This window comes from Pelodiscus sinensis, chromosome Z (assembly GCF_052426305.1).
Source record: "Pelodiscus sinensis isolate ZL-2025 chromosome Z, ASM5242630v1, whole genome shotgun sequence".
NCBI lineage: Eukaryota > Metazoa > Chordata > Testudines > Trionychidae > Pelodiscus > Pelodiscus sinensis.
This window is the reverse complement of record NC_143085.1, coordinates 29,687,105-29,710,975: the sequence shown is the minus strand read 5'-3', so window position 1 is coordinate 29,710,975 and position 23,871 is coordinate 29,687,105. Positions and strand designations below refer to the sequence as shown.

General features: G+C 46.4%; 1 protein-coding gene across 2 annotated transcripts in view; it reads right to left on the bottom strand.

Annotated features, from left to right (window-relative positions):
* Positions 1 to 1,665: 1,665 nt before the first annotated feature.
* The window catches only part of ABCB9 (ATP binding cassette subfamily B member 9), a 43,095-nt gene continuing 20,889 nt past the window's right edge, over positions 1,666 to 23,871 (bottom strand). The window contains exons 6-12 of one of the 2 annotated variants that reach the window (XM_075898583.2): positions 20,659 to 20,856; positions 16,260 to 16,388; positions 13,516 to 13,704; positions 10,067 to 10,240; positions 8,076 to 8,235; positions 4,462 to 4,598; positions 1,666 to 3,331 (exon numbers count right to left, since the gene is read on the bottom strand). In XM_075898583.2, the coding sequence (XP_075754698.1) occupies positions 3,032 to 3,331; positions 4,462 to 4,598; positions 8,076 to 8,235; positions 10,067 to 10,240; positions 13,516 to 13,704; positions 16,260 to 16,388; positions 20,659 to 20,856 (1,287 nt within the window). In that variant the 3' untranslated portion in view covers positions 1,666 to 3,031. The remainder of the gene's footprint in view (positions 3,332 to 4,461; positions 4,599 to 8,075; positions 8,236 to 10,066; positions 10,241 to 13,515; positions 13,705 to 16,259; positions 16,389 to 20,658; positions 20,857 to 23,871) is intronic. The other variant, XM_075898584.2, reaches the window with a different exon arrangement.

The following is a 23,871-nucleotide window of genomic DNA, read 5'->3' as shown; positions in this document are numbered from 1 at the left end:
ACTGGTGCACAGAACAAAACTCACTTCTCTCATGGATGGGAAATCTTAGAGGGAACACTAGTCAGATGTATTGGAATATACCCATAGTGCAATAAACACAGCTGGGTTTATTCACCAGTTTCCATTGTGATATCAACAGGACATCTGCTTTCATTGTCAGTGTGAAGGTACATATGATGCATGACCACAGTATCTCTCACTTTCAATAGATTTCTGGTGGGGTTCTTCACCATTTACGCGAAACACAGCTGTGTTTCGGCCAGTATGCACATGTTTCTTGGAATGACATGAAGTAGCTGTAGGAAGGAAAGTGCTATACACATGCTCAGTACAGCAACTGCAATTACTCTGAGCTTCTTTCCAAACCTAACTTCTTCCTGCTCTGCAGCATGTGCCTGCAGTATCAAGGTCAAAAGAGTAAGCTTGACAATAAAGCCAGTTGAGTTGTGTGTGCACAACTCCTTTATTTTAAAAAGGATAAAACTTTTTCCCCACGGTTGCATAGTTCAACTGCCTCAGACTTTGCAAAGGAGAAGAAGTTTACTCCACTTTAAAGAACAATTGGTCAAATTTTGTTTCTAGTTACACTGATATAAATGCAGACTTAACCCTCTCCTTTTCAGCTACTACACGGGGTCCATCCATGTGTCACACCTACAGAATAGTTTTTCTGCATTCAGGTATGTGTCTTTAACTATAGAAAGATCTATAGAATGGTATGGCTGACTCTTTAGAACAGGGGTGGGCAATCATTTTTGACCAGGGGCCACTTCAGAATTTTTTTGGTGGCCTTGGGCTGCTCCAGAAGGGGCGGGACCTCAGGCAGAAGGGGCAGGGCCCAGGACACTTCCGTGCTTCCCCACCCACAGACCTTGATTGGTCTAAGGATGGAGGAGCATGTGAAGTCTTTGTCTCTGCCCCCCACCAGAGAGAACAGAACAGCTGGCCATTCCCTCTAGGTGCCTATGCCCCTGGAGGTCAGAGGAGACTGTGTGCTCTCCCCTAACCCCAGGTCAATCAGGACCTGGGGATGGGGGAAGCATCCAAAGTCTGCCTCCGCCCTGCAAGGGAGTGCCACACTTAAGAGTCACCTGCCAACTGAACAGATGACCAGGCCTGAGTGGCCTGGTGGTGGGGGGAGGGGAAGAACAAGACATGAAGTCTCTTGCTTCCTGCCCTCTGGCGTGCAGTGCTTAGGGTCTACCCTGGGAGGAAGCAGCAGGACCTCCGTGGGCCAGATCAACCCCAGAGGCCCTTTTGCCCACCCCTGCTTTAGAATGAGGCAGAATTTCACAAGGCCAGGAAGAGAGAACAAAAAAGACTAGTAGGAATGGTATCACCCTTTGAATTCCAAGACTCAAACTTTTATCACATTGCAAAGGCCAGATACTAAAGATAGAGCAGGTAATGGGACACATTGCTTTGTGAAATTATAACATCACATAAATGCAACTTTCAGGCCAAATGAGAGACACATTAAAAACAAGTCATGAAGCTGGGTACACCTTCTGTTAGGCTTCTGTGTAATTAGCAGATGTTCAACATAACTGATCCTTGTAGTTATTGCAAATCATTTCCAGAAAGGTATGTGATTTCATTCACAAGCTGCAGGTTATTTTTAACAAGACAACTTATTTGTAAATGAATCAAGTCTTGAGACACTAGTTTTGAAGTTGAACAGCAGAGGTAGCATTTTATTTTTGAAGTATCTTCTTTGACGACACCAAATAGTGTGTAAAATGTCACTTTATAACAACATTGCAAACAAGAAACCTGCCACAAAGTATTACAGAGCAGCATCCAAACCCCAGAAAGTCATTAATAAGAGAGCTAAAGTGCTTGAGGTCATTAACTGCCTATCCTGAATCAATCTTCCCTGTATAAAATACAATGCTATTTTTAAATAGTACTTTGCTGACTGCATAAACATTCCTGCAATCTTTATGGAGTGATACTGGGTGGACCAGATCCACCAGTGTTGTATGGAGTTAGAAATAGTATCTCTCTTTCCACCCTCCTACTAAAAACATAAATAAATAAAAAAGTCAAAGAACTAAGTGTGGAATTCAGACAGCTGAGGCTGAAGTTGCTAGTATAGCCCACAGCTGAATGGGGCCTAGGTAGGGTTTATAAAGTGCCAACATTTATATGCTATACCTGACAAAGTATGAATTTAAAAACAAATTTTGAAATAAGACGGACTGACTTTCGTGGATGATGGACCCAGACAGACACCATGCTGGTGTCCATAAAGATAGAGCAACTAAAAAAATTAATGAAGCTGTGGTAAAACTTAACATCCTGTAAAAAGAAAAAAACCTCACCAAACTCCTTCAGCAGTTCAGAAGGAGGCTCTGCCAGTGAGCTCCTGGGTTACTGCAGTGAAGCTAACAAAAGCCCTACATGGTAATATTTTAGACCAGAGCTTGAGCTTGCGGACACTGTGCAGAACTCTCATAGATTTGAATAAGAATTCTGAGTTTAGGGGCTGATCCAATTCCTATTGAGGCCCATGGGAGTCTTTTCATTTACCTCACTGAATGTGGGATTGGCACCATAGAGTGACTACAGGATCAAGATCTTACTTGATGTTCAATGTCTTCCTGTGAGTTTACAAAACTCCCTCCTGAGGTTGGTTAAGGGTTTAGGGTTCGCTCTCTCCAGGCATGCATGTAACACCCATTACAATTAACAGCAGTTTAACAGGCATATCAGTGGGGAAACAGACCCTAATCAACTGCTTTGGGAATTGCTGACTTAAGAAACCCAGGAGAAACATCAGCAATTGCTAAAGATCAACCTGCCCTTAAAAAATTGAGTCCATTGTGTCCCTATTTTACCCGTCTGCCTACTGGAAGCTTAGTGTGCGTGGTAGCAAACAGGCCTTGTTCTACAGTAATATGTGCGAATCTGCACTAGAGCAGACCTCTGTTTCAACATCTTGGCAAGGATCCTACAGGGGGAACCCTTTGTGCTCTCTCACTGGTGAGCTAAAAGGTTGTAACCATCCTGTCTCAATCCAGAGAGCACATCACAACCGGACCTCTTCATCCAATCCTCTGAGTGTCTTCATCGAATCTCCCCAGGGAGCAGCCAAGCTAGTCTCCTGATGACATCCGTCCCCTGTGCCAGTTTCAAGCCCGAGGATCTGTCTCTGCACCAGCCTGGAATAAAGGCCTCCTTCTTCCAGGAGCTCCTTGTGCATCCCCTGCTGCACCACACAGCCCTTGTCTAAAACAATAATGTTGTGTGCCTTCTCAACAGTGCTCAGCCTGTGGGCTATGACAAGCACAGTGTGGTTCTGCAAGTCACCATAAATTGCTTGCTGAATCTGTTTGGGAGTGGGGGAAGGGAAGAGATTAACATGCAAGTGTCACTGTTAACCATGGGAGGTTATTTGCAATAAAAGATTTATTCTCCTTTGGATACACAGATGATCTAGGAACAGTCCCATTAGTACCAATGGGAAATAGGAATGAATGCCACTTCCCTGGATGGACTACTTATCCTTAAATACTCCCTCAAATCACTCAAAATGTGGCTGACAAATCCCATCCGTGCAATAAGCAGCCGCTAATGCAGCCACTACCCAGTCTGGTGGGTCTAGCGATTACAACCCAGATCTTACAAGGTGAACTCTCATTAGACTGGGCAGTGAATTCAGAAGCTTCTCTAGTTGCAGGTGGATAAAATAATCTTGCACCTAGTAAATGCAGTGATTTGGATAAATGGGTATATTCATTGGCTGGGCATCAATAAAGGCAGCATCACAAAAACCTGAAATTTGTATTAACATAGTAAGGCAGACATAGTAATGGGAGGGGTGGTACAAGGGAAAGCAGAGGCAGGTGGTTGCCTTTGGCTCTGCACCTAGGGCACTGGGGGGAGGGGGAAGTTGCTCCAGGCCCCATGGACCCCTAGAGGCAGCCCTGGCATGGTTTTAGGGGGCACTGTGGCAGCCAGATGTCACATCAGACTAGACAAAGGCTCTGACTGCTCACTATCACAGAAGGCTCCCTGAGTATTTTTGGCAAGAGTGGAGGAGCTCATTCAGGTATCCCAACTATGATACAATTCAGGCAATTCTGCCCCTTTCTGCAGTTTCACCAAGATACAGATTTTTCTACAACCTGCCCCAAGCTGCTGTGTAGTGTTGCTGTGCATGGTTTAACTTCTTCAGGCAATCATATTTGTATCTAACCTAAATCCATCAATCTGGTGTGTTACAGATGCTGGATCATTCCCTCTGTGATGGTTGTCATGTTATGTTTGAAAGAAGACAAAATCAGAAATTAGTTCCTAATTATCACCCGCTCATACACCGACTGCCAGATGTTATGAAAGCAACACATCATGTCCAGACTATGCAGACCTACCATCTAGAAACTGTAACTCAGGTCTCCCCACATCTGTATTCCAAGTTCTCTTTTGCCTGTAATAAACGAAATTAGTCCTACTAACCACATGCTCACTCTCTGCATCCAGGGCACTTGTGGCTTCATCTAGGATTAGGACTGGAGGAGCTCGGATCAGAGCCCTTGCAATAGCCACTCTCTGCTTTTGGCCACCAGACAGCTGGGCTCCTTTTTCACCAGCTTCTGTTGGATGAAAGGAGGCGGAGGAAAACAAGACAAGAGTCAACATGCATCACTGGATACAGATTTCTTTTGGAACACCACTGAGACATAAGACAATGGAATTATCCCCAGGGAGACTAAACAGCAGAGAGATTCATAGATTCCAAGGTCAGAAGGGACTACTGTGGTCATCTAGTCCAATCACAGGACAGAGAACTTTCCCAAAGTAACTCCTAGAGCAGGTCTTTTAGTAAAAACATCTTGCTTAAAAATCCTGAGTGATGCAGAATCCATCATGGCCCTTGATAAACTGTTCCCATGGTTAATTACTCTAGGGCTAAGTGACTTGCCCAAGGCGATATAGGAATCCTGTGGCAGAGCAGAAAATGGAACCAAAATCTCCCAAACCCTAGGCTGGTGCCCTAATGCTTATTATCCCTAAGCTGAAATGGAATGGTAGGGGAAAAAAACTTCACTCAATCTCTTTGGCCTGACTGGAAACATGAATGGTTAACCGATTAATTGGTAGGAGCTGGAGCAGCTCCCCACCCACACAGGCAAGAGGCTGCTCCAGCAGGCTGGAGTAGCCCTTGTCCACAGTAGGGGGCGGGGGTTGCTCAACTCTGTCTGCAGGAGGTGGGAGGGGCACTCCAGCTCAGCTGGGCTGGAACAACCCCCTCCCACCTCCTCTTTAATCAGTTAACTGGTTAAACATTCTGTTTAACCAGTTAATCAATTAAATGAGATTTCACATACCTAGGCCTGACCTTGTTCAGTCCTTGGCTCCTCTTCCCAGACTGCAAACAGGGGCAATAAGGGTACATTTACACAGTGAATGGCTGTGTGTCCTTGGAGCCCAGGATGACACAGTCAGACTCACAGCACTTGCACTACCCTGCTAAAAATAACTGTGCTGACATTGCATTGGAGCTCACACTCTGAAGCCCGTTCCTCCTCCCTTGGCTTCAGAGCCCATGTTCCAGCCTGAGGGGCGACCATAACACAGCTATTTTCAGTGCAGTAGCATGAGTCCTGGAAGCTTGTCTATCAGCCCTGGCATGGAGGCTCACAGCCAGAGGCTGCATAGCAGTACCCTCACATCAATCACTGGGGCAGGGGCGGGGAGAGAGGAACGGGACTCATATAGATAATATAGCCCTGGAAACTGAACTGTGTTCCACCAGTCACAAAAATCACCAAATTGCTTGATGGAGAAATAAGAGTCCAGGGTTTTTTAGCTGATTTTCCTCCCTCACTTGCAGAATATTTACTAAAATGGTTTGGATACAGATCAACTTTCCCTGTTGGATATTTTGTATAATTTCCCCTCCTTTGGTACAAGAAGAGAGGAGAGTTTTAGTCTGGCAGCAGCTATTTATTCTAACTGTGGCCTACTCTGAAATGCTGGGCTCCTCCGTAAGGACCTGTTCCAAAGCCCGCTGAACTCAGTGGGAGTCTTTCAGGCCCTAAAATAACTCTGTGCCCCTACAATAGTCATTCCCTTAAAGGAATGCTTGGCCGCTCTATGAAGCACTAGATCATCACAGCATTCATGGTGTTTAAGGGATTGACGTGTTACAGTGATTCCAAAAGTCCTTGCTCTTAGGCTGAGAAAGGCTACCCAAGACTGATAGAGCCATTATCCACAGTCTTCACTGACCAGTTCTTCAAAGGAAGCCACAGCATCAAAAGGCAGTGCTGCAGTAAATGGCACTACTTCTGCATCTTTACATACACTGTCAGTAGCACTCTGTCCCCTGGAGACTCATTCTGAACAGCGAGGGGAAAAACTTTTCAGTAGCATCTTATAAACCATTACCCTCATTTGTCTCAATGCAAAATGCTTCTGTCACCAACACATCTTCTCTTGTTCCTCCAGAGTTAGTGTCATTTTATTGTTAAGTAGGAGCAGGTTGGCTTATGCCTCACTGCTCAGTTGTATTGCTATTGGGTTGCTAAGAGAATAAGCACATCGAAAAACTAAGAGGCTATCATTGACATAGGGAGGGTGTTCCAGCCAGGACCAGGAGCTGAATGCACTGAGTTAGATCTAGAGCCCAACCCCATTCTCATAAAAAGCAGACGCAAACCCTCCCATAAGCCATGCAGATACAGGAGCAACAAAAGCAGAGAGCTGTGCATAAAGCCAAATCAGGTGCTACAGTCCTCCCTTGGAAAGATCATTTCCGTGGGAAGAAGACAGTTCAGTCTTCATCGCTCTTTTATTCCTTGGCTTCTCTGTGAGGTCTGTCAGTGAAGAAGTACCAATTAGTGATAATTGTGAGGAAGGTTTGTGTGAGGTCGACACTTACCCAAAAGGAAACCAGGCCTGAGACCAAATTAAGTTCACACCCAGTAAGCCATGGAACATAAAAATGGCCACACTAGGTTAGACCAATGGTTTACCTAGTCCAGTAGCCTGCTCAGGAGGACCGAAAGACTCGCCAGGCCACTGGGCAAGATGTGGAAGGGTCCAGTTCAATGCTCCCAGAAGGGGTGGGACCTTGGGCAGAAGGAATGGGGCTGGGAGCAACCAACCCTCAGCACTGCCATCCCTCCTCCCACCATCAGCCATCAGAGCTGCCCATAGCATGCCATGCTGCACAGTGCTCCAGCAATGATTTAAAGGGCTTGGAGCTTTGGGAGCCCCACATCCTTTTGAATTGCTGGGCTCCCGGGCAACTTCGATCAACCTTGTTGGCAGGTCTGAGCCTGCCAACAGTGGTCAATCTCAGATGCTTCAGCGGGAATGAACAGAACAGGGCAATTATTGAGTCAAACCATCCCCCGTTGGCCAGTCCCAACATCTAGTAGTCAGAGGCTTACCCATCTTGGCCAACAGCCATCAACTGCCACTGAGATTTGGTCAGGGCTAACATGGGCTGAATTTGATATCTTAACCTGAGAGGGCACCAGTATGTTACCACCAATCTCCAACACCAGAGATGGGCAATCATTTCTGAAGGGGGGCACTTCAAAAATTTTCAAAGTGGTCTGGGGCCATCTCAGAAGGGGGGGAGCCCTGGGCGGAAGGGGCAGGGCCTTTAAATATAAACAAGTGAAAGGGCTCATACCTCCCCTGAAGCTCCCAGGAAATGCAGCAGGGCCAGGAGCTGCAAGCCCTTTCAATTGATTCTATTTAAAGAGCTCGCACCTTAGCAGCTGCAGGGAAGGCATAAGCCCTTTAAATAAAAGCAGCTGTGGCTCACAGCTACCAACCCCCTTAACATGTTGCTTGGGAGCTGCCAGGGTGGCACAAGCCCTCTCAACTGCTTCTATTTAGCTTGCATCTTCCACATGGCTCCTAGGCAACTCATTAAGTGGTAGGGCCAAGAACTGCCACACAGGATGGATAAAAGAGCTGGACAGGCCGAATCCAGCCCACTGATAAGCTCTTGCCCAGACCTGTCCTACATTATCCAGTCTCCAAGAAGTGTTTTGGATACTTAAGGGCCATGTTTCTGCTGAAACTGGAGCAAATGAAATGGTCCCTGCTACCTGTATTGTAGCCATTTTGCAATTCTGTGATAAATGCATGTGCATTGGCCTTCTGAGCAGCTTGGACAATTGACTCGAACGAGACTGACGTTAAACCATACGAAATATTTTCTGCAATTGATCGAGCAAACAACACTGGCTCTTGGCTCACCAAGGAGATCTGCAAAAGGAAGGGAAGAAGCAGTCAGAACCAAACCAGAGTGTGAGACGGTTTACAATAATTGATTGCAGTTGGTTTGTAAGTGCAGATGGCAGATTCCATCATTACACCTACACCCAACATGCCTAAACCAGAGAGGATTTCAGTGAAAGCTCTAATCACACGCTACTGTAGACTGCCTGTGTGAACATTGCAGCTGTTCCCTCAGGAGCTCTTAGATGACTCATGGCAGCTGCAGGGCATTCATCAGCCCTGAAGGCCCATTGTACCAGATGTACCTGGTATTTGAATGTGGTGAAGTGATTACAAACCACCTTCTGACTGAACCAAGAAATGAAACTGACAACACAGAAGGGAAATAACACCTTCTTGTGCTTTGTGGTTTCCCATCTGCTTGGAAGTGGAGAACAAAGATAATTCTAGACTGTTCTCTCAGCATATTACTCTATTAAGTGCTGCAGCAGTGGGCCAAATCCCAACAACTTCTATTAGTGATACAGCTGCATTATGGGTGCAACTATGCAGGACCAAAGCTGCCATTCCTTATAGCCCACCAGGTAGTCACAGGAAACCAATCCCAACACTAGCAACATGTAGCAATCAGACTGGAAAAAAGCCTCCAGCTCAGTCTATCTGGTTACCATGGTTAGGCATCATGAACACAGCATGGAGTATGCCATCAGTGCTGGCTGCAGCAACAGTCTAGCAACCAACACAATAAACTCAAGTCCCAAACCATTTATGTCAATTGAAGCATGAAGTCAATATAAAGAGTGCAGTGCACTGGTGGAGTCTCAGAATCAGACGGAGCCTGCTCAGCCCCACAGTCATATTGTGGACGTGTCATTTTTCAATCTCCACATCAAAAAGTTACAGAGCTGCCATTTTTTACTTCCTAAACAATGCCTTTTCCTTCCCGTCCTGAAAGCAACCTCTACAAACTGGAACATAAACCCCCATTTGTAAACCCTCTTAAATTTGCTCTTTTAAAATGTTCCAAACAATATCTCAGAAATTAACATGCAGAGCAACAACAAATATTAAAAGTATATACAACAAAGATTAACAACCTTATCTGCATTACTAACACCACCCCCAGATGATTTAAATGGAAAGGATTTTAAAAATTTACTAATTTCCTTTTCACCATTTATGCCACTTTTTTTTTTTTTTTTTTAATCTTTAGTCATGCAAAAGTACCAGTCAATTTCACTTATGGTTTAGAGTCAATTTCTAATCCCTTGTTTTCAGGTTCTCATGCAGAATCTTAATGTTGTGTATTCTGGGTTGTAACCACTCTGCAGAGGAATGTTTACTTGTGTAAGAAATTACACTTTCAGATTTCCAGAGTCATCTTGGACAAGTCACTTAACCTTTTTGTGTCTTGGCTTCTCTGATGAGGAACATATGCTTCACATGGAGGTTGGAAGGTTTAATCAATTAATATTTCTAATGTGCCTGGAGCTTCTTCAATAGAAGGACCCAACATAAAGTATGTAAAAAGCCTGTTTTATACTGGAATATTTAAAAACAGCCAAACAATCATGGACACGGTTCTACTGGTGTTAGGCAGAGCTAATAAAAAACAAGGACAATATTAGGGTGAAAATTTTCTTGGGGGAGGGGAGAGAAAAAAAAGTGGATTCCTCCCTCTCTCCCCCCATCAAAACAAAATAAAAAAAAAAACCCACCAGCTCTAGTGTCAGGCATCGTGGAAACGTTTTAGAAAGACCTAAATTATATTTTGAGCCCAAATTGGACCTGAGACCATTCTGTGAATGGTCTAAAGCCCTTTGGTCCAAACTATCAAATGTTTATCAGTAACTCGTACCACTGAGTGCAGGTATTTGTGATCATACATGTTAATAGGCTGCCCATCCAGCAGGACTTGCCCATCTTGAAGAGGGTAGAAATTCTCCAAAATATTGACACAGGAGCTCTTCCCACTGCCCGAAGGACCCACTAGTGCAGTCACTTTGCCAGGAGAGAGGGTGAAGGACACATTCTGTAACATAAAATGGGAGTGACAACCTGAGTATCCTGCCTTTAATAGCATCCATGCATCTGCTCTGCAAGAGAGTACACTAGAAAAAGCTGCTGAAACCAAGTGAAAACTGTGATCTGGCTTTTCTTTAGTGCTCCAGTCCTGCTACTGCTAGATTGGCTGCCATCAGCATCAATGCAAGATGAGCACTATGAGTGCCCACTAAACAATCTCCTAGTGCTCCATCAGTCATCATTTTTCCTCCTTACTCCTCTTCTCCCAGCCTCTCCCAAGCCCAACATCTTTTCTTCAGACCCTTCTGTTCCTATCCTAGGCACATCCAAAAGCAAGCACACTCCTTCCATCTCCTACCCTGGCGCAACATAACTTGGAAGTGGAGAGCAGCCAGTCTCTAGTCCCCAGTGGTGGCCACCTCATAAAAAGCACAACCCACTAGTGGCAGCTTTGTTGTTAGTCTCAATAGAGAAGCCAAGGGCTCAATGCACTAGATCTAGAGAGTCAGGGGGACTGAGGCACTCTGGCACCTGGGATGCTTTCTTTGCTGCCTGTGCACTATAGTTGTTCTATGGATCAGCCAACAAGGCTGTCAATCCTACAATACTGATACCAAGGTTCCCTCTAAGCTGCACAGCAGCAGGGCCCTGCAGCTCTTAGAGCCCTGCCCAGTCAGGGATTCAGGGCTCCACCCATGGAGCTGCCTGACAGGGGGAGAGGGCACTTCCCCCTCCGTGATAGCAGCAGCTCCCTGCTGAGGGCAGAGCAGTGAGTCTCTCCTAGAGAGGAGACTGGCTAGGAGAGACTCACTGCATTACCCTCAGCAGGGAGCTGCTGCTGTCACTGAGGGAAAAGGACCCCTCCCCCAGCCAAGCAGTGCAATGCCTGGAGCCCTGGTTGGTCAGGGTTCATTAAACAGCTGCTGGACCGTACTGCAGCACAGCTTAGAGGGAACCTTAGCTGAGACTCATCGTCTGACCTCACCCCTGCCCTTTCTGATTTAACAGGCGGATCCTTTTTCAGGGCCCTCCCTCTACCAACCAGCCAACAACTTTCACTAGCTTGACATGAAACAGAACACGCCCGCAGCTACACAAACACTACATGGCAAATGGGCCGCTATACATATCCCTCCAGTATTACATATATCAACACTTAGAATCCAGCTAATTCTCCCAGACCAAACCATTACCCATATGTCCCACACATCTGAGAGCAGTACCTGGTTCATGGTCTGCCAAGCCATGACCTACAAACAGCCCTTCTGTCTCAATATTATACAGCTACAAAAGGATTTTGAGTAACTGAGCTCCTAAGTGGATTTTTCCAACTAGGCAAAATCATAGGCCTGAAAGACAGGAAAAACTGGGTGGGATGGAAGCAGGAAACAGAATCCATTTCTTCCCGGTACAGTGCATGTAAGGGGTGGGGAGGGATGTGACTCATCCCCACATGACCTTCCACTTGACTCCTCCCTGCCCCGAGCGCATGGCCCCCTTGCTCTTCCCATTATCCACCCCATGTTACCTGGGCAGTCGCAGCTATGCTTATACTGGGCTGGAGACTTTGGCACTGCAGCAGTGAAAGGAGCAGAATGTGGTGCCGCCAGCAGCTCCTCAGGCATGGCTTTACTGCTCTCAACCCTGCCTCTAGCCCTGTCATACAGTTGCATCTCCTCCATCTGTACTGCAGCCCTGCCGGAGGGCAGTACAGCTTCACCGGAGGAGCAGCTGCTTTCTGCTCCTGTCCCTGCTGTGGTTCCTGGGAGAACTCTGCAGCTCAGGGCTCTCCTGGGAACTGCAGCAGAAAAAGGAGCAGAACATGGGGCTGTTAGCAATTCCACCGATATGGCTGTACTATCCTCCAGCAGGGCTGCTGCACAGATGGAGGAGCTCACAACCACCCCCCACATTCCTTCTGCTCCTTCTATGTATTTCTGATACAGTGTACCGGCTATACAGATCTTGCTAGTATGGTACACTGTACCCTAGTGCTACACTTGTGCTGCAGGCTGGCTGGAGTGAGTTTCACCATCCTAGCTGCTACCTCTCTCCCAGGCCCCTGCGGCGGTTGAACCTGCATTGTCCTGATCCAAAAGCCAGGTCAGAGAGGGAACCCAGCACACAGTCACTGCCAGCATCAACTCAATACAGGGGACAGGAGATGAACAATTGAGGGTATGGGAGACATGGGTTTCTGTTCTTATCCACTCCTTGTGTGTCCTCCTCCCTTCCCACATTCTTTCCTCTTGTCTAGCCTCTCCTTTGCCTTTTGTCTAATCAGAGTCTGGCTGAGTCAGCCACAACAACTCCACCTTTTACATCACCATGAGGCGCCTGTGACCAGACAGGCAGCTAAGTGGCAATGCCTCCACCAGGCCAATATTGATAAATGTTTGCCAGACCATGCGTGGTTGAGAAGACGGTGTGCTGGGCCTGCATCCCTCCAGCAGGCTGTAACAGTCAGTATCCAACTTGGGAGCTGCATTTTCTCTATGGGCTCTTCTCTTCTGTCCCTTTGTGCATGTGTGCTCGTGTCTCATTTAGTCTTCATGGGCACAAGAGTGGACTCCAATAACAGCAGCAGTAAGAGTTTCAAGCCACCTAAAAACTAGAATCTTCTCTCCCCCACCCTACATGGCAGTTAATAATAGTGGTAATATCCGCTGTCAAACAGGGGCTTCTCCTATACATAACTCTTTATATGGTAAGAGTAAGGAAAAGAGATAAGAATTTTATTGTAATAATTCTCATTTAATACTTGATATTTCAAATACCTTAACTGTTTTTTTAATTTCTCCTTCTGTGTTTTTAATAAAAAGCTTTACAAAACTTTAACAGTGATGGTTACAGTGTGAGTGGCCAACGATAATGTGACTACAAACTCTGGACCACACTTAATTAACCCTTGAATGTGAACAAGGGTTTTATTAACATAAGTATCCCTTGTTAGGTCCTACATGCCCTCTATTCTCTGGTGTTTTGTTTAGTCTGGTTTGAAAGGTCTCCAGGGATGGTGCTTCTGATATTTCCCTTGGAGGTTTTTAAGGAGTTAGACAAACGAGTTAGTCAGGGATGGTGTAGGTCCTGGACTAGATGGTCCATTGAGGTCCCTTCTAATCCTCCATGTCTACGACTGAGTGATTATGTTGCAGTCTGCAACTAATTAGTAATTGATCTGCTAGAAAAATGTGGCACTTAATCTATTGTAGGAGGCAACACTACCTACAGTGTTGTGTATTCAGGAAGGGAACGCTGAACACAACATGCCAAGACCCTCACCTGTAGGACCTGTGTTGCAGACCTGGTAGAATAGGAAAAAGTAACATTTCTGAACTCCACTTTACCCTCCACATGGTCTGGGGCCAGAGTTCCATCATTTACCATTGTTGGCTTGCGATCTATAAACTCAAACACTTTCTCAGCAGCTCCTACTCCCTGCATTAATCCGCTGTAGACGGAGCCGACAGACTAAAGAGAAACACAAAACAGGCCTAGGTTACACATCTCCGTGTGTCAGGAGTACAGATAAGATCCATTAGTAAATGGAAAAATAACAATCATTAAAAGACATAATTCTCTGGCAAATGAAATTAACATGCACTGCATAGTCATACACTGAATGGAAAGTGAATTCTCAGATGACAGGTCCACATCTAAACCCAAGTTCCCACGGAATACCATGAATGTTGTACTGTGTGCTCAGCTGCAAAAGGATGGGGCCAAGTGTGAAAGGGTCTTTCTCCCCTCCCACCAGTACCAGATATTGCTTTTGAGTGACCTCTGTGACAAAATGGGGGTGCTGTCTGCTCTGTAACCCGATGTTCCCCTGCGCTGTGATGTGTGATTCCCACTGACTCACCCACATGTGTATTGGCCCAGACACCCAGGCCTAGCATGAGCAGATAATACTGTTCTTCCCAGGGGGAGACACAAAGGAAGGGAGGCAGAGACGAACACCTGGCTGGGGGGCAGTTTCTGGCTGGGAAACATGAAGGGAACAGACTAAGCTGGGTGCTGAGGATTGAGGGGGGCAATGAACCCCCTAGCCCAAGGGATCTAAGGCTGCTTGGCCCTCATTCCTGTAACCACATCATGTCTATGCTGTGCTGTAACCTGGAGGAGCAATAAACCCTCTCTATTCTAATAGTTGGCAGAGTCTGTTCATGCTGCTACGGGGGTGCAAGATTGGGGGGTCCCCGATGCACCGTCACAACCTCTCTATGGCTGATGCTTGCAGCAGCACTGACAGCTGGTCTAAGATACACTGTATACACCTGCCATTTCAGGATATGGTCCAACATTCATTATGCAGACGTGTGTCATGGTGGAGTGATGGTTATGAACAGGGCCATCCTTATGACTTATGGAGCCCCATGGGGTACTATTAAACAGGTACCCCTATGTCCACCAGCAGCCCAGAGTAGAGAAGTAATTTTATAATCTTCAGCAAGACACTAATGAAATATTTTTAAAGCCAATTTTAAACTTCGGTCCTGTTGACTAACACAGGAAAAGGGAATGCAAGAAAGGGTGTCCCAGAAAACAAATACTCCAAACATAGATTGAAACCCTCCTGTCATTTTCTCTGTGACCAAGATAAGCCATGCCCATCACACATGGATTCTACAGCAACCCCTCCCCTGCTCTGAAATGCACGGGATCAATGCCCCAATGGAAACGTATTTCCCACTTCCACAGGAGAAGGGAATAAGGAAGAGAGGCAACTATGGGTGGGGAGGGGCAGACAGTGAGGCGCCTGGATGAGCTATGGGTGTCTATGCAGCAGACAGTGAGGTCGACTGGAGTAAAACATCCCTCAAAGCGTTGATACTCTTCAGCCTCCAGCACAGAGCTTCCTCCGCCCCCCTGTCTCAAAGCAGATTGTGCAAGAAGTAGCTCTTCCCCGTATCTCCCAGGAGGCGGCAAGCAGACTGAAAGCAGTGCTGGATCCTGCAGTTCTGAGAACAGATGGCAAGTGCTAAGTGTGCTGTTCTTCATTCCATGGGAGGCTCTGGTACCTAGGTGATCACACCCAGCTACGAGCAGCTTGGAGCTGATCATTTCTGCCCAGATTAGCTGAGCTAATGAGGTGAGACGACAGCAGACAGATGCAGGCTCTGCAATCCTAGGGCCCTCCCAGGCAGAATCCCATCTCGTTAATTCCCTGCCAATTTAGCAATTTATAGCCCATTAAAAAAAAAAAAAAAAGACTCCCAACTAAGCTTTTAATGGACCCGGAAATGTAACAAATGGCCTCCAAGTCCTTAAATCCTTTGCATAGGAAAGCTTGCCTGGAAGACATCCGAGATTCTGCCCTTCAAGCAATGGGCAGCTTTCTGTTCCACTTCCTGCAGTTGGGTGTCTCATCAACAAATGAGCTACTTGTATTATTTTTAAAAAACAAGGTGGTTCTCCCTACCCTGAGCTGTTCGTTGAGCACTGCTGCCTTCTCAGCTTATCCACACACCAGTGGGCAAAGACACAGATCCCTTTTGAACTATGTCTTACAGAAATTACAGCCAGCTGCTAGGGTACCAGAGGAGCCAGAAAACTCTCAGGAACAACAAAAACACCCATAGCCAGATCCTTAGCTGGTGTAAATTAGCACATCTCTGTTGGAGTCTTTAGAGCAGATTCACACCAACTAGAGTCCCAGCTTCCTGTGTCATGGAGAGCCTGATTCTCAAGTTATTCAATGTGAGCTGTACCCAAATCTGCTCCTTCTGAATCAAAAGAGTTCTCTAAGCAGACAAGAGTGATCATGAACCAAACCACTTCCAGAATTAAATGCAAAACTAATTTCTACTGATGTCACTTTCCTTGACCAAACACCACCCCCCACAACAAAGTTGAGTGGGGGCAATAAAGAGTGTTGCATTGTTTCCATTTTAAATACTTTGGGAGGTAATCAAATATGACAATGATAGTGACTGAGAGAAATAAAATACTTCTACTTCCCCCCTCCTACAATTTCAAGCCTAGGGTGAGAAAAAAAATCCAATGCAGGGGTAAACCATACTCACCTCCATGCAATCTCCTAAGACAAATTCATAAATAATAAACGAGATCAAGTTTCCGCTGGTCATTTGCCCGGATATCACCAGATGGCCACCATAGTAAAGGATACTGACTTGTACCACAAGAAGAGTCAGCTGAAAAATCAAGCATAGACACACAGACATTGCTGGTGGCTTCTCTGGCTCATTCACACAGCTATCCAGAACGCACCAGTATAATCTTTATTACTATAATCCCAAAGGTGTACTTGAGGTTGTGCAATAGATGGTAAAGTCAAACCAGACACTACTGATATTGAAGGAATGAAGTAGAGGCTGAACATCGTCCGGGACTCTGGTTCAGCAACTGGACCATTGACGTTGCTGGACAAGAAAGCCCCAGTACAGAGGTTACTGGCGGCTAGGAGCAGAGCCAGCTGGTGGAGCCACTAGGGCTGCGAGCATCAGCAGGGTCGCCCAGCCTCACATGGGGCCAGCGGGCCTACCACAGACAAGGGAGCCAGGGGCACCAATGCCAAGTAGCTGGGGAGAGAAGTCCAGTGTAAAAGCTGGATCCCTCTCCCCCCTTACATTTCCTGGTCCAGCAACTCTCTGGTTTGGAACTGGTCAGGTCCCAAGGGTGTTGAACCGGGGAGGTCCAACCTGTAGTTCAGAAGCATAAACTGATGTATGGGATTTTTGACTCATCTCTTTTTAATATTAATGGCAGATGTGTCTAATCCCATTTGGTTAATCTGAAAGGCTTAGCCATGAAGCATCTGATGCTCAGGAGGTGGTCAAAACAGTGAGAATTAAGTCACACTTAAAACTATAGAAGGGTTGAGGACACAGTTTGTCTCTGGATTATGCTACAGTTCAGGCTGGCGGCTGAATCTGTGCCAAGGTCTGGCCTGAACCACCCTCAATTCTCAAACATCTTCACAAGATACTGTTGGCATTTCAAAGCAGAAAACATGTCATTTCTGATTTAGGATCCAACCTGGAATCAGGATTCAAATCTGGGAATTCAATGCCAAATGATCTGCTCACCTCTTGAAATGTGACAGGTTTGGGATTCAGGATTCTGGGCAGTGTTTAATTTGATTGGAATTGTACTGGAAGGGACAAAATGTGTCATGTCAGATATGGGGGGAAAAGAAATCTAGTAACTTTTAAACAGTTGATTTGTATGGAAAATTAAAAAGAGGTAACTGCTTTTAGGGATGAATATATACAAAAAAGCAGGCTAAAGAGATAGGCCTGCAACATACCTTTCAGATCCCAATCCAAAATTCCTCAACGATCACGGGTATTTGTATATGGAGTTTTGATGTGGACTCTAATTCAGTAGCATGTTTCTTCAAGCAAGGGAGTGTAATTGAAAGTTCTGATTCTGAAGAGCCCAAGCAATGGAAAGAAACATGAACTTGTAATGAAAGAATTAGCCTAGGGCTGGGGTGTTTAAGTTCAGTTCCTGACTGCCACAGACACCTTGTGTGACTACAGGTAAGTCCCTTCAATCTCCCTGAGACACAGTCTCCTGCCTTGTGCTCTGATGTTGTATTTCTTTCTCCCACCCTCTGCCTGGTCTATTTAGATTGCAAGTTCTCACTGTGTGAGTGGACAGTAGTGACTACAGCTGAAACTGGATCCTAGCGGGAACAGCTAGTTGTCACAGCGATGTTAATTCAACAACAAGAAATAATAGTTTGCAAATATCCCCTTAACCTCTCTGGGACCTGTGGTGGTTCAGCACCTCTCTGTCCCAAAATCAGTGTGGGAGACTCATAAATCATAAAAGTGTAGGTCTGCAAGGGACCTGGAGAGGTCATCTGGTCTAGTCCCCTGAATGCAAGGCAGAACAATGTAACATTTAAAACAAACAATTAACTTCAAACATGACTCATTTTAGAACAGATTTCCCTGACCAGATTAAATGCCCCATTTGGGTTTAAAGGGGAACATTTGAGCAGAGTTTTCACCTAGACAAAAAATGCTAACTTTTCACTCCAAACTGAAGATGCTAGGAAAAGTCCATTTTCTCTATGCCCATGGTAGGCAAAGATGATATTAAAATTGTTGGAATACAAGTAGAAGAAGCCAGAAGACCAGAAACCTGCCTGAATGTGGTTAAATAAAAATAAATATATAAACAAATACCACTTAGGTGCATAGGCACAGCCAGCAGCAGTTTACATTTATGGCACAGATGAGAGGATGCACTAAATGGAAATTAACAAGACAGCAACAGACAACCCCCGCACGTGTCCGTAGGATCACTATGCAGCATCCAGCAGCTATCGGTCTGTTTCAAGGGCACCTAAGGTCAACCCTGAAGTTCAGAATGTACAGGTAAAGTTCAGAGCAAACCTTGGCACTGGAGTGAGCATAGAGCTTTGCCTTGGAGCCTTATATGCTAAACTAAGTTATAAATCATAATGGAATGACTTGTGTCAATCCGGATTATGCGCCACCTGAGGCACGTTGCACATAGGATAAGAGAAGGAGTGCCAAAGCACACAGAAGTGTTGCCACATAAAGCCTGATCCAACTCTTACTTGATGTCAAAGACAGTTTTACTGCACTAAAAATAAAAGGGCTTTGCATTTATATAATGCACTTCAACCAAGGTTCTCAAAGCACTTCAGGAAGGTAGGTAAGGCACAGACAGCTCTTTCGTGACTGCCTAAAGTCATGTGAGTCGGTAGTAATGTTGAATATGGAACACAGGCATCCTGACTTATCTCCTACTCTTCCTCTGGCTAAGAGGTAAAAGATAGCCAGTGAAAACTGTTGACTACAAAGTCACAAATAAATCCTTTCTATAAGCCAAATCTAATGAAAATAAATTCCTCCTTTATTCATCTGCCAAAACTTTAGCTCAGGTCTTGGCATTTCCTGAGAAAGAGGTTATTAGAGCTGTGCTAAATTTGTCAGTTTCCTTTCAGACAGGTCCACAGGATCAGGTTTTCTTGACTGTCTTATCCAGCTGGGTTCATGGTGTGAGTTTCGCTTTGGATGACTTCAAAAACTCCCATTCAAAATGGTCTACTTTTGCATCACAACCACATGAAACTACAAATCTTACAGGATTTCGGCAGAATGCCATGAGTCACCCCAGAACTGGCTCACCTAGTTCACAATCCTTTCAACAAAAGAATTTAGTAAGATCAGATCAGTTTTATGTGAAGATTTTGCGCTAATTTGTTTAGTAGTAGAACCCCAGAAACCTAGGCTTGACTGGCAACAAAGCGCTTTTCAAAAGAGAAATTATAGTCAAAGATGTTTTACCCAGCATGTTGGGGAGAATAGGGGATGCCAGTAATGAAAAATGCTGATGAAGGAAGAGGGAGGGAATTTTGGTATGTTTCAGGGGAGGATTGGGGCATGGGAAGAGACTTAGGGTATTCACCTTAGGTGGCTCCACACAAGTGGGTGACCTGTCCTGGCTGCTTCTAAGTGGAAGCAAGGCAGGCAGTTCTGCATGCTGCCTCCGCTCTGAGCATTTGTTCTGCAGCTCCCATTGGCTAAGAACCATGGTCAATGGGAGCTATGGGGGTGTTCCTGTGGCCAGGGGCAGTGCGGACAGCCGCCCAGCCGCACCTCCTCTAGGAGCACCGGGGACAGGATGCCACTTGTGGGGAGCCACCCAAGCTGAGCACCCCCTGGATGTGGCACCCCAAACACCCTCCTGTGCCCCAACCACCTGCCCCAAGCTCCCTCCTGCATGCAAACTCCCTCCCAGAGCATGCACCCCACACCATCTGCTGTACCTTAACCTAATTCCCTGCATCCCTCTTGGACATTCCTCCGCCTATGAGTGGCAGGGACAAGTTGCCACTTCCAGGGAGTCACAGGGAGCTAGAGAGGGAGCTTCCCAGCCCCATGCCAGCCAAATCACAAACCAGACTTTTTATGATGGTTAGAAATGGCGATTTATAGTGCTTTCCATTGGTACAGGGCTGGATAACACAGCTTCTCCTGTAGCTGAAAATGGCATTGTCAGTTTTTGAGCAGAAGATTAGCTCTCATAAAATTTGTTTTACAACTTCGGATACCACAAACAAGCTGGCTTAAGTGTGTAATGTGGTAACATGTGCACACGGTGTTTCGAATGCCCTTGACTGAGCTTAATTATAGTGCTACTTGCTGCAGGAAATTGCCTGTGGGATGACACTATTCAAAATCCTTAATAGAAATGTATCTTTGTTTGGAAAGTTAAAAATAAAGCACAGGGGACTGTTAGCAGACTTTAAAAGTCTGTATCTTTTGTTAAAACTGGTCACTTGATACACCCCCAATCTTTTATGTACAATATATTACAACATTCATATAGCAGAGAATGAACAATGTCAGAATATAATCCCTTCCAGCCCTCAATATCATCCCAGTGACAATGAGTGGCTAATAGAAACAAGTCACATACCCCACTGGACCACACATAGTACGTATAGGCCCAGGCTTCCTTTTTGTTCAGTTTGTACACTTGCTGCAGCTTCTCCCAATACACATTTGCTTCCATATCCTCACTTGCAAAGCTGCGCACAGTTTTCATGGCTGAAATGGTTTCTTCTGCTGTATTGTTGGCCTTTGCCAAAGCACTCTGAACCGCCTTGGAGAGCTTCTGCAGTGAACAAATAGAAGGGTGGGAAAGCAGGATTCTATTTACCAGAGGGTGCAATTGCTTTGTTTCATTGTGCTCCGCCCCACCCAAAGAGCACACCACACACCCGACAGAAAGGGATTTGGAGATCATTGCTCATTTTACTGTCCCTTAGTCCCTAGACTGGTAAACTGGCGGAAAGGCCCATATCCATATCCTGCAGAGGGGTGGTGAGAGGATTAGGGATGTAAAAGTGCTGCCATGTAAATGGGGAGCCAATAATCTCATACTGTATCAGAGGCAGCAGTGTGGAGCAGCAGGCAGGAACTAGTATACATGGAAAGCCTGCTAAAAAGCCAGCTCTTGGGGAGCTGCCTGTGGCCACATGTTGATGCCTCTGAATCAGAGGCAGCAGTGCAGGGTGGCAGCCAGCTCCTGGGTGCACCGGCTTCTGGGGAATTGGCTGCTGCCCTGCATTTAACTGTGTAACTGCTGAAATTTTCAGCAGTTACACAGTGAACAAATTGCACTTTTAACATCCCCTAGTGAGGACAGGGCTGAGAACCAGCGTCCTAACACGGGGTTGGACAGATTTCTTCAGTGGCTCTGGGCCAAGCATGATGATTATTTGTGTATGGTGCTAGTGCTTAGAGGCTAAAGCCAAGATCTGAGCCCATTGTGCTGGTCACTGTGTACATACACATACAAACAAAGACAGTCCCTCACCCAAAGTGTTTACAGTGCAGCTACTCTCCGAGTTACGAACAAGTTACGGATCAACACTTGGTCTGTAATTCAAACTGTTTGTAACTCGTACCCCATTTAGTTACACGCGACCGCGCTGTTCGTAACTCGGGAACCGCCTTTACGACCGCTCCGTGGGAGATTTGGCCGTAAGTGCGAACGGTCGTAACTTGACCGTTCGCAACTCGGGGAGCAGCTGTATAAACAGAGAAGACAGACAAAAGAAGGAAACAGGAGATGAAGTTATCCTCATGTTACAGAAGCACTGAGAGACTAAGTGACTTGTCCAAGGTAGTACAGGAAGCCTGTGGCAAAGCCAGGAAATGAATGCTAGTCTTTGTACTGCTGGGATCTGTAAGCACACTAGGACAGCCAGGAGGTGCCCCTTCAGGTCAAAGCCTCAGACTTAGGGCACAATCTGGTGCCTGTGCATATGCACACTCAGAACAGGCAACAACAATGTGCAAACTTCCCCTATTTGCCAATTATAAACTCCTAGAATAATCCTGGGGAGAGGGCACAGAATCCATTGTGGGGGGGAGGGAGGGCTGACCAGAATCTAGGCACGGTGCCTATTTTTACAGCATGCACCTCCCACATGGGTGGCATTACGCACACAGGCAGGATTTGCCCCATGTCACTGACGTTGAGAGCAATGAAGCTGTAACAGCACAACGCACATCCTGTGGGCTGTTCTGATTCATGTCCTCCGCCCAGCGGAGGAATGGGCATCTTGTTTTGGAGAGAACTCTTGCCCAGGAGCCAGAGAGAGCAGTGCAATACAAGGCTGCTCAGGAACAATGAGGCTCAGCCAGGTGTGCACACACCCCAACCAGTATTACAGGTTACGACAACAGAGCTGGCAGGGCTGTAGACTCGAGGAGAAGAGCTAATAGATCACCCCAGCTCTTGCTCAGGGGCCAACGTTGGATTCCTCCTTGCAGTACATTTTCTGTTGTTTTGTCCTGTCTTTTTCAAAGTCTCAAGCAAAGTTTTCACGGACTAACAGAACTCTGAAACAGAACTCACATTGAGACTAAAAAGCAACAGAGAAAGTGAAGGTCACGTAGTACTGTGTATTGCACACCACATGGGGGGAAGGGGAATGAATTAGACACACACGCACACACATACCCCCTCCCTATAAAGAATATATTCCTTTTATATCCTCATGATCTTTGGGCCATAGAGAAACCAGCATTCCATTAACTCTGCTAACAGAGAAATCCATCATCAAGACAGAAGGCCTTTTGACTGCTGAGCAAACATCTGTTTGTTTAGCCCTGTGAAAGGAGACCAATAGCACATGCAGGCAGTGCTTCCAGTAGGACAAGAAAAGCCCCTCAGGCCAAATTCAGAGTCTGGGGAGAACAGGTGTGACTGGGAGGAGCAGCATGATCCAGTTTGGGGAAGTGACTCATTCCAGGAAGAGGTGGGTGAGTGCCAGCCAGAATTAGACTGAGGGATCTGGGGGCTGCAAACAGCTAATGCGCAGTGTGGGGATTTGTATTAACTTCTAGTTCTAACCCACTCTTTAAAATGCAGGGAGACATCTCTGCCTTGGTTATAGTCCCTGTCCTGGTGGAGCTCCAGCACCGACTACTGGCCACCAGGGGCCACCCAGGGAGAGGGAGAGGAGAGGGCATGCGCCCCCAAACACTGTAGATGGGAAGGGCAAGGGACCAGAGCCTCTGGGTGGCCGGGGGGACTAGTGGGAGGGCAGGGAGGAGGAAGCAGGCCTGGCACCTGCAGTAGAGGTTGAACCCCTCCGCACTGACCAGTGTTCCTTGTTCACTCTGCTCCTCTGGTTCCTGGTGTGTGTTCAAAGGGAAGGGGCGGGACCAGCTACTGAACTCACCGCAGAAAGCAGAGCAATGCAGCTGGGAGCTGGAGGAGCAGAGTGAGTTAGGACAATGTAGCTTTGCTTCCTTCTGCTGCTGCCAGTGAGTGGGGGAGAGGGGGAGGCCTGACCCCTGCTGCTAGTGCTAGGCCTCTGGCCATGCCAGTTCTCCAGGCTGCATCACTCTGGGGAAGGGGCTTGGAGAAAGAGCTGGGGTAGGGCAGGGGCAGGCAGGATAGGGCGGGAAGGAATCATGTGGGAGGATGGTCAGATGGCCTGTGTCCCTCTTCAGCAGTCGCCCCTTCAGACAGAGAGAGAAAACGGAACAAAGGACAGTAACTGGCCTGTAGAAATCTTGCAATGCAACAGAATCCTAAACAAGTTCTCACCACACACTTTGGAACCTATGTGTTTCTAGACCAGTGGTACATAGATGTGGCTTGGCAAGGATT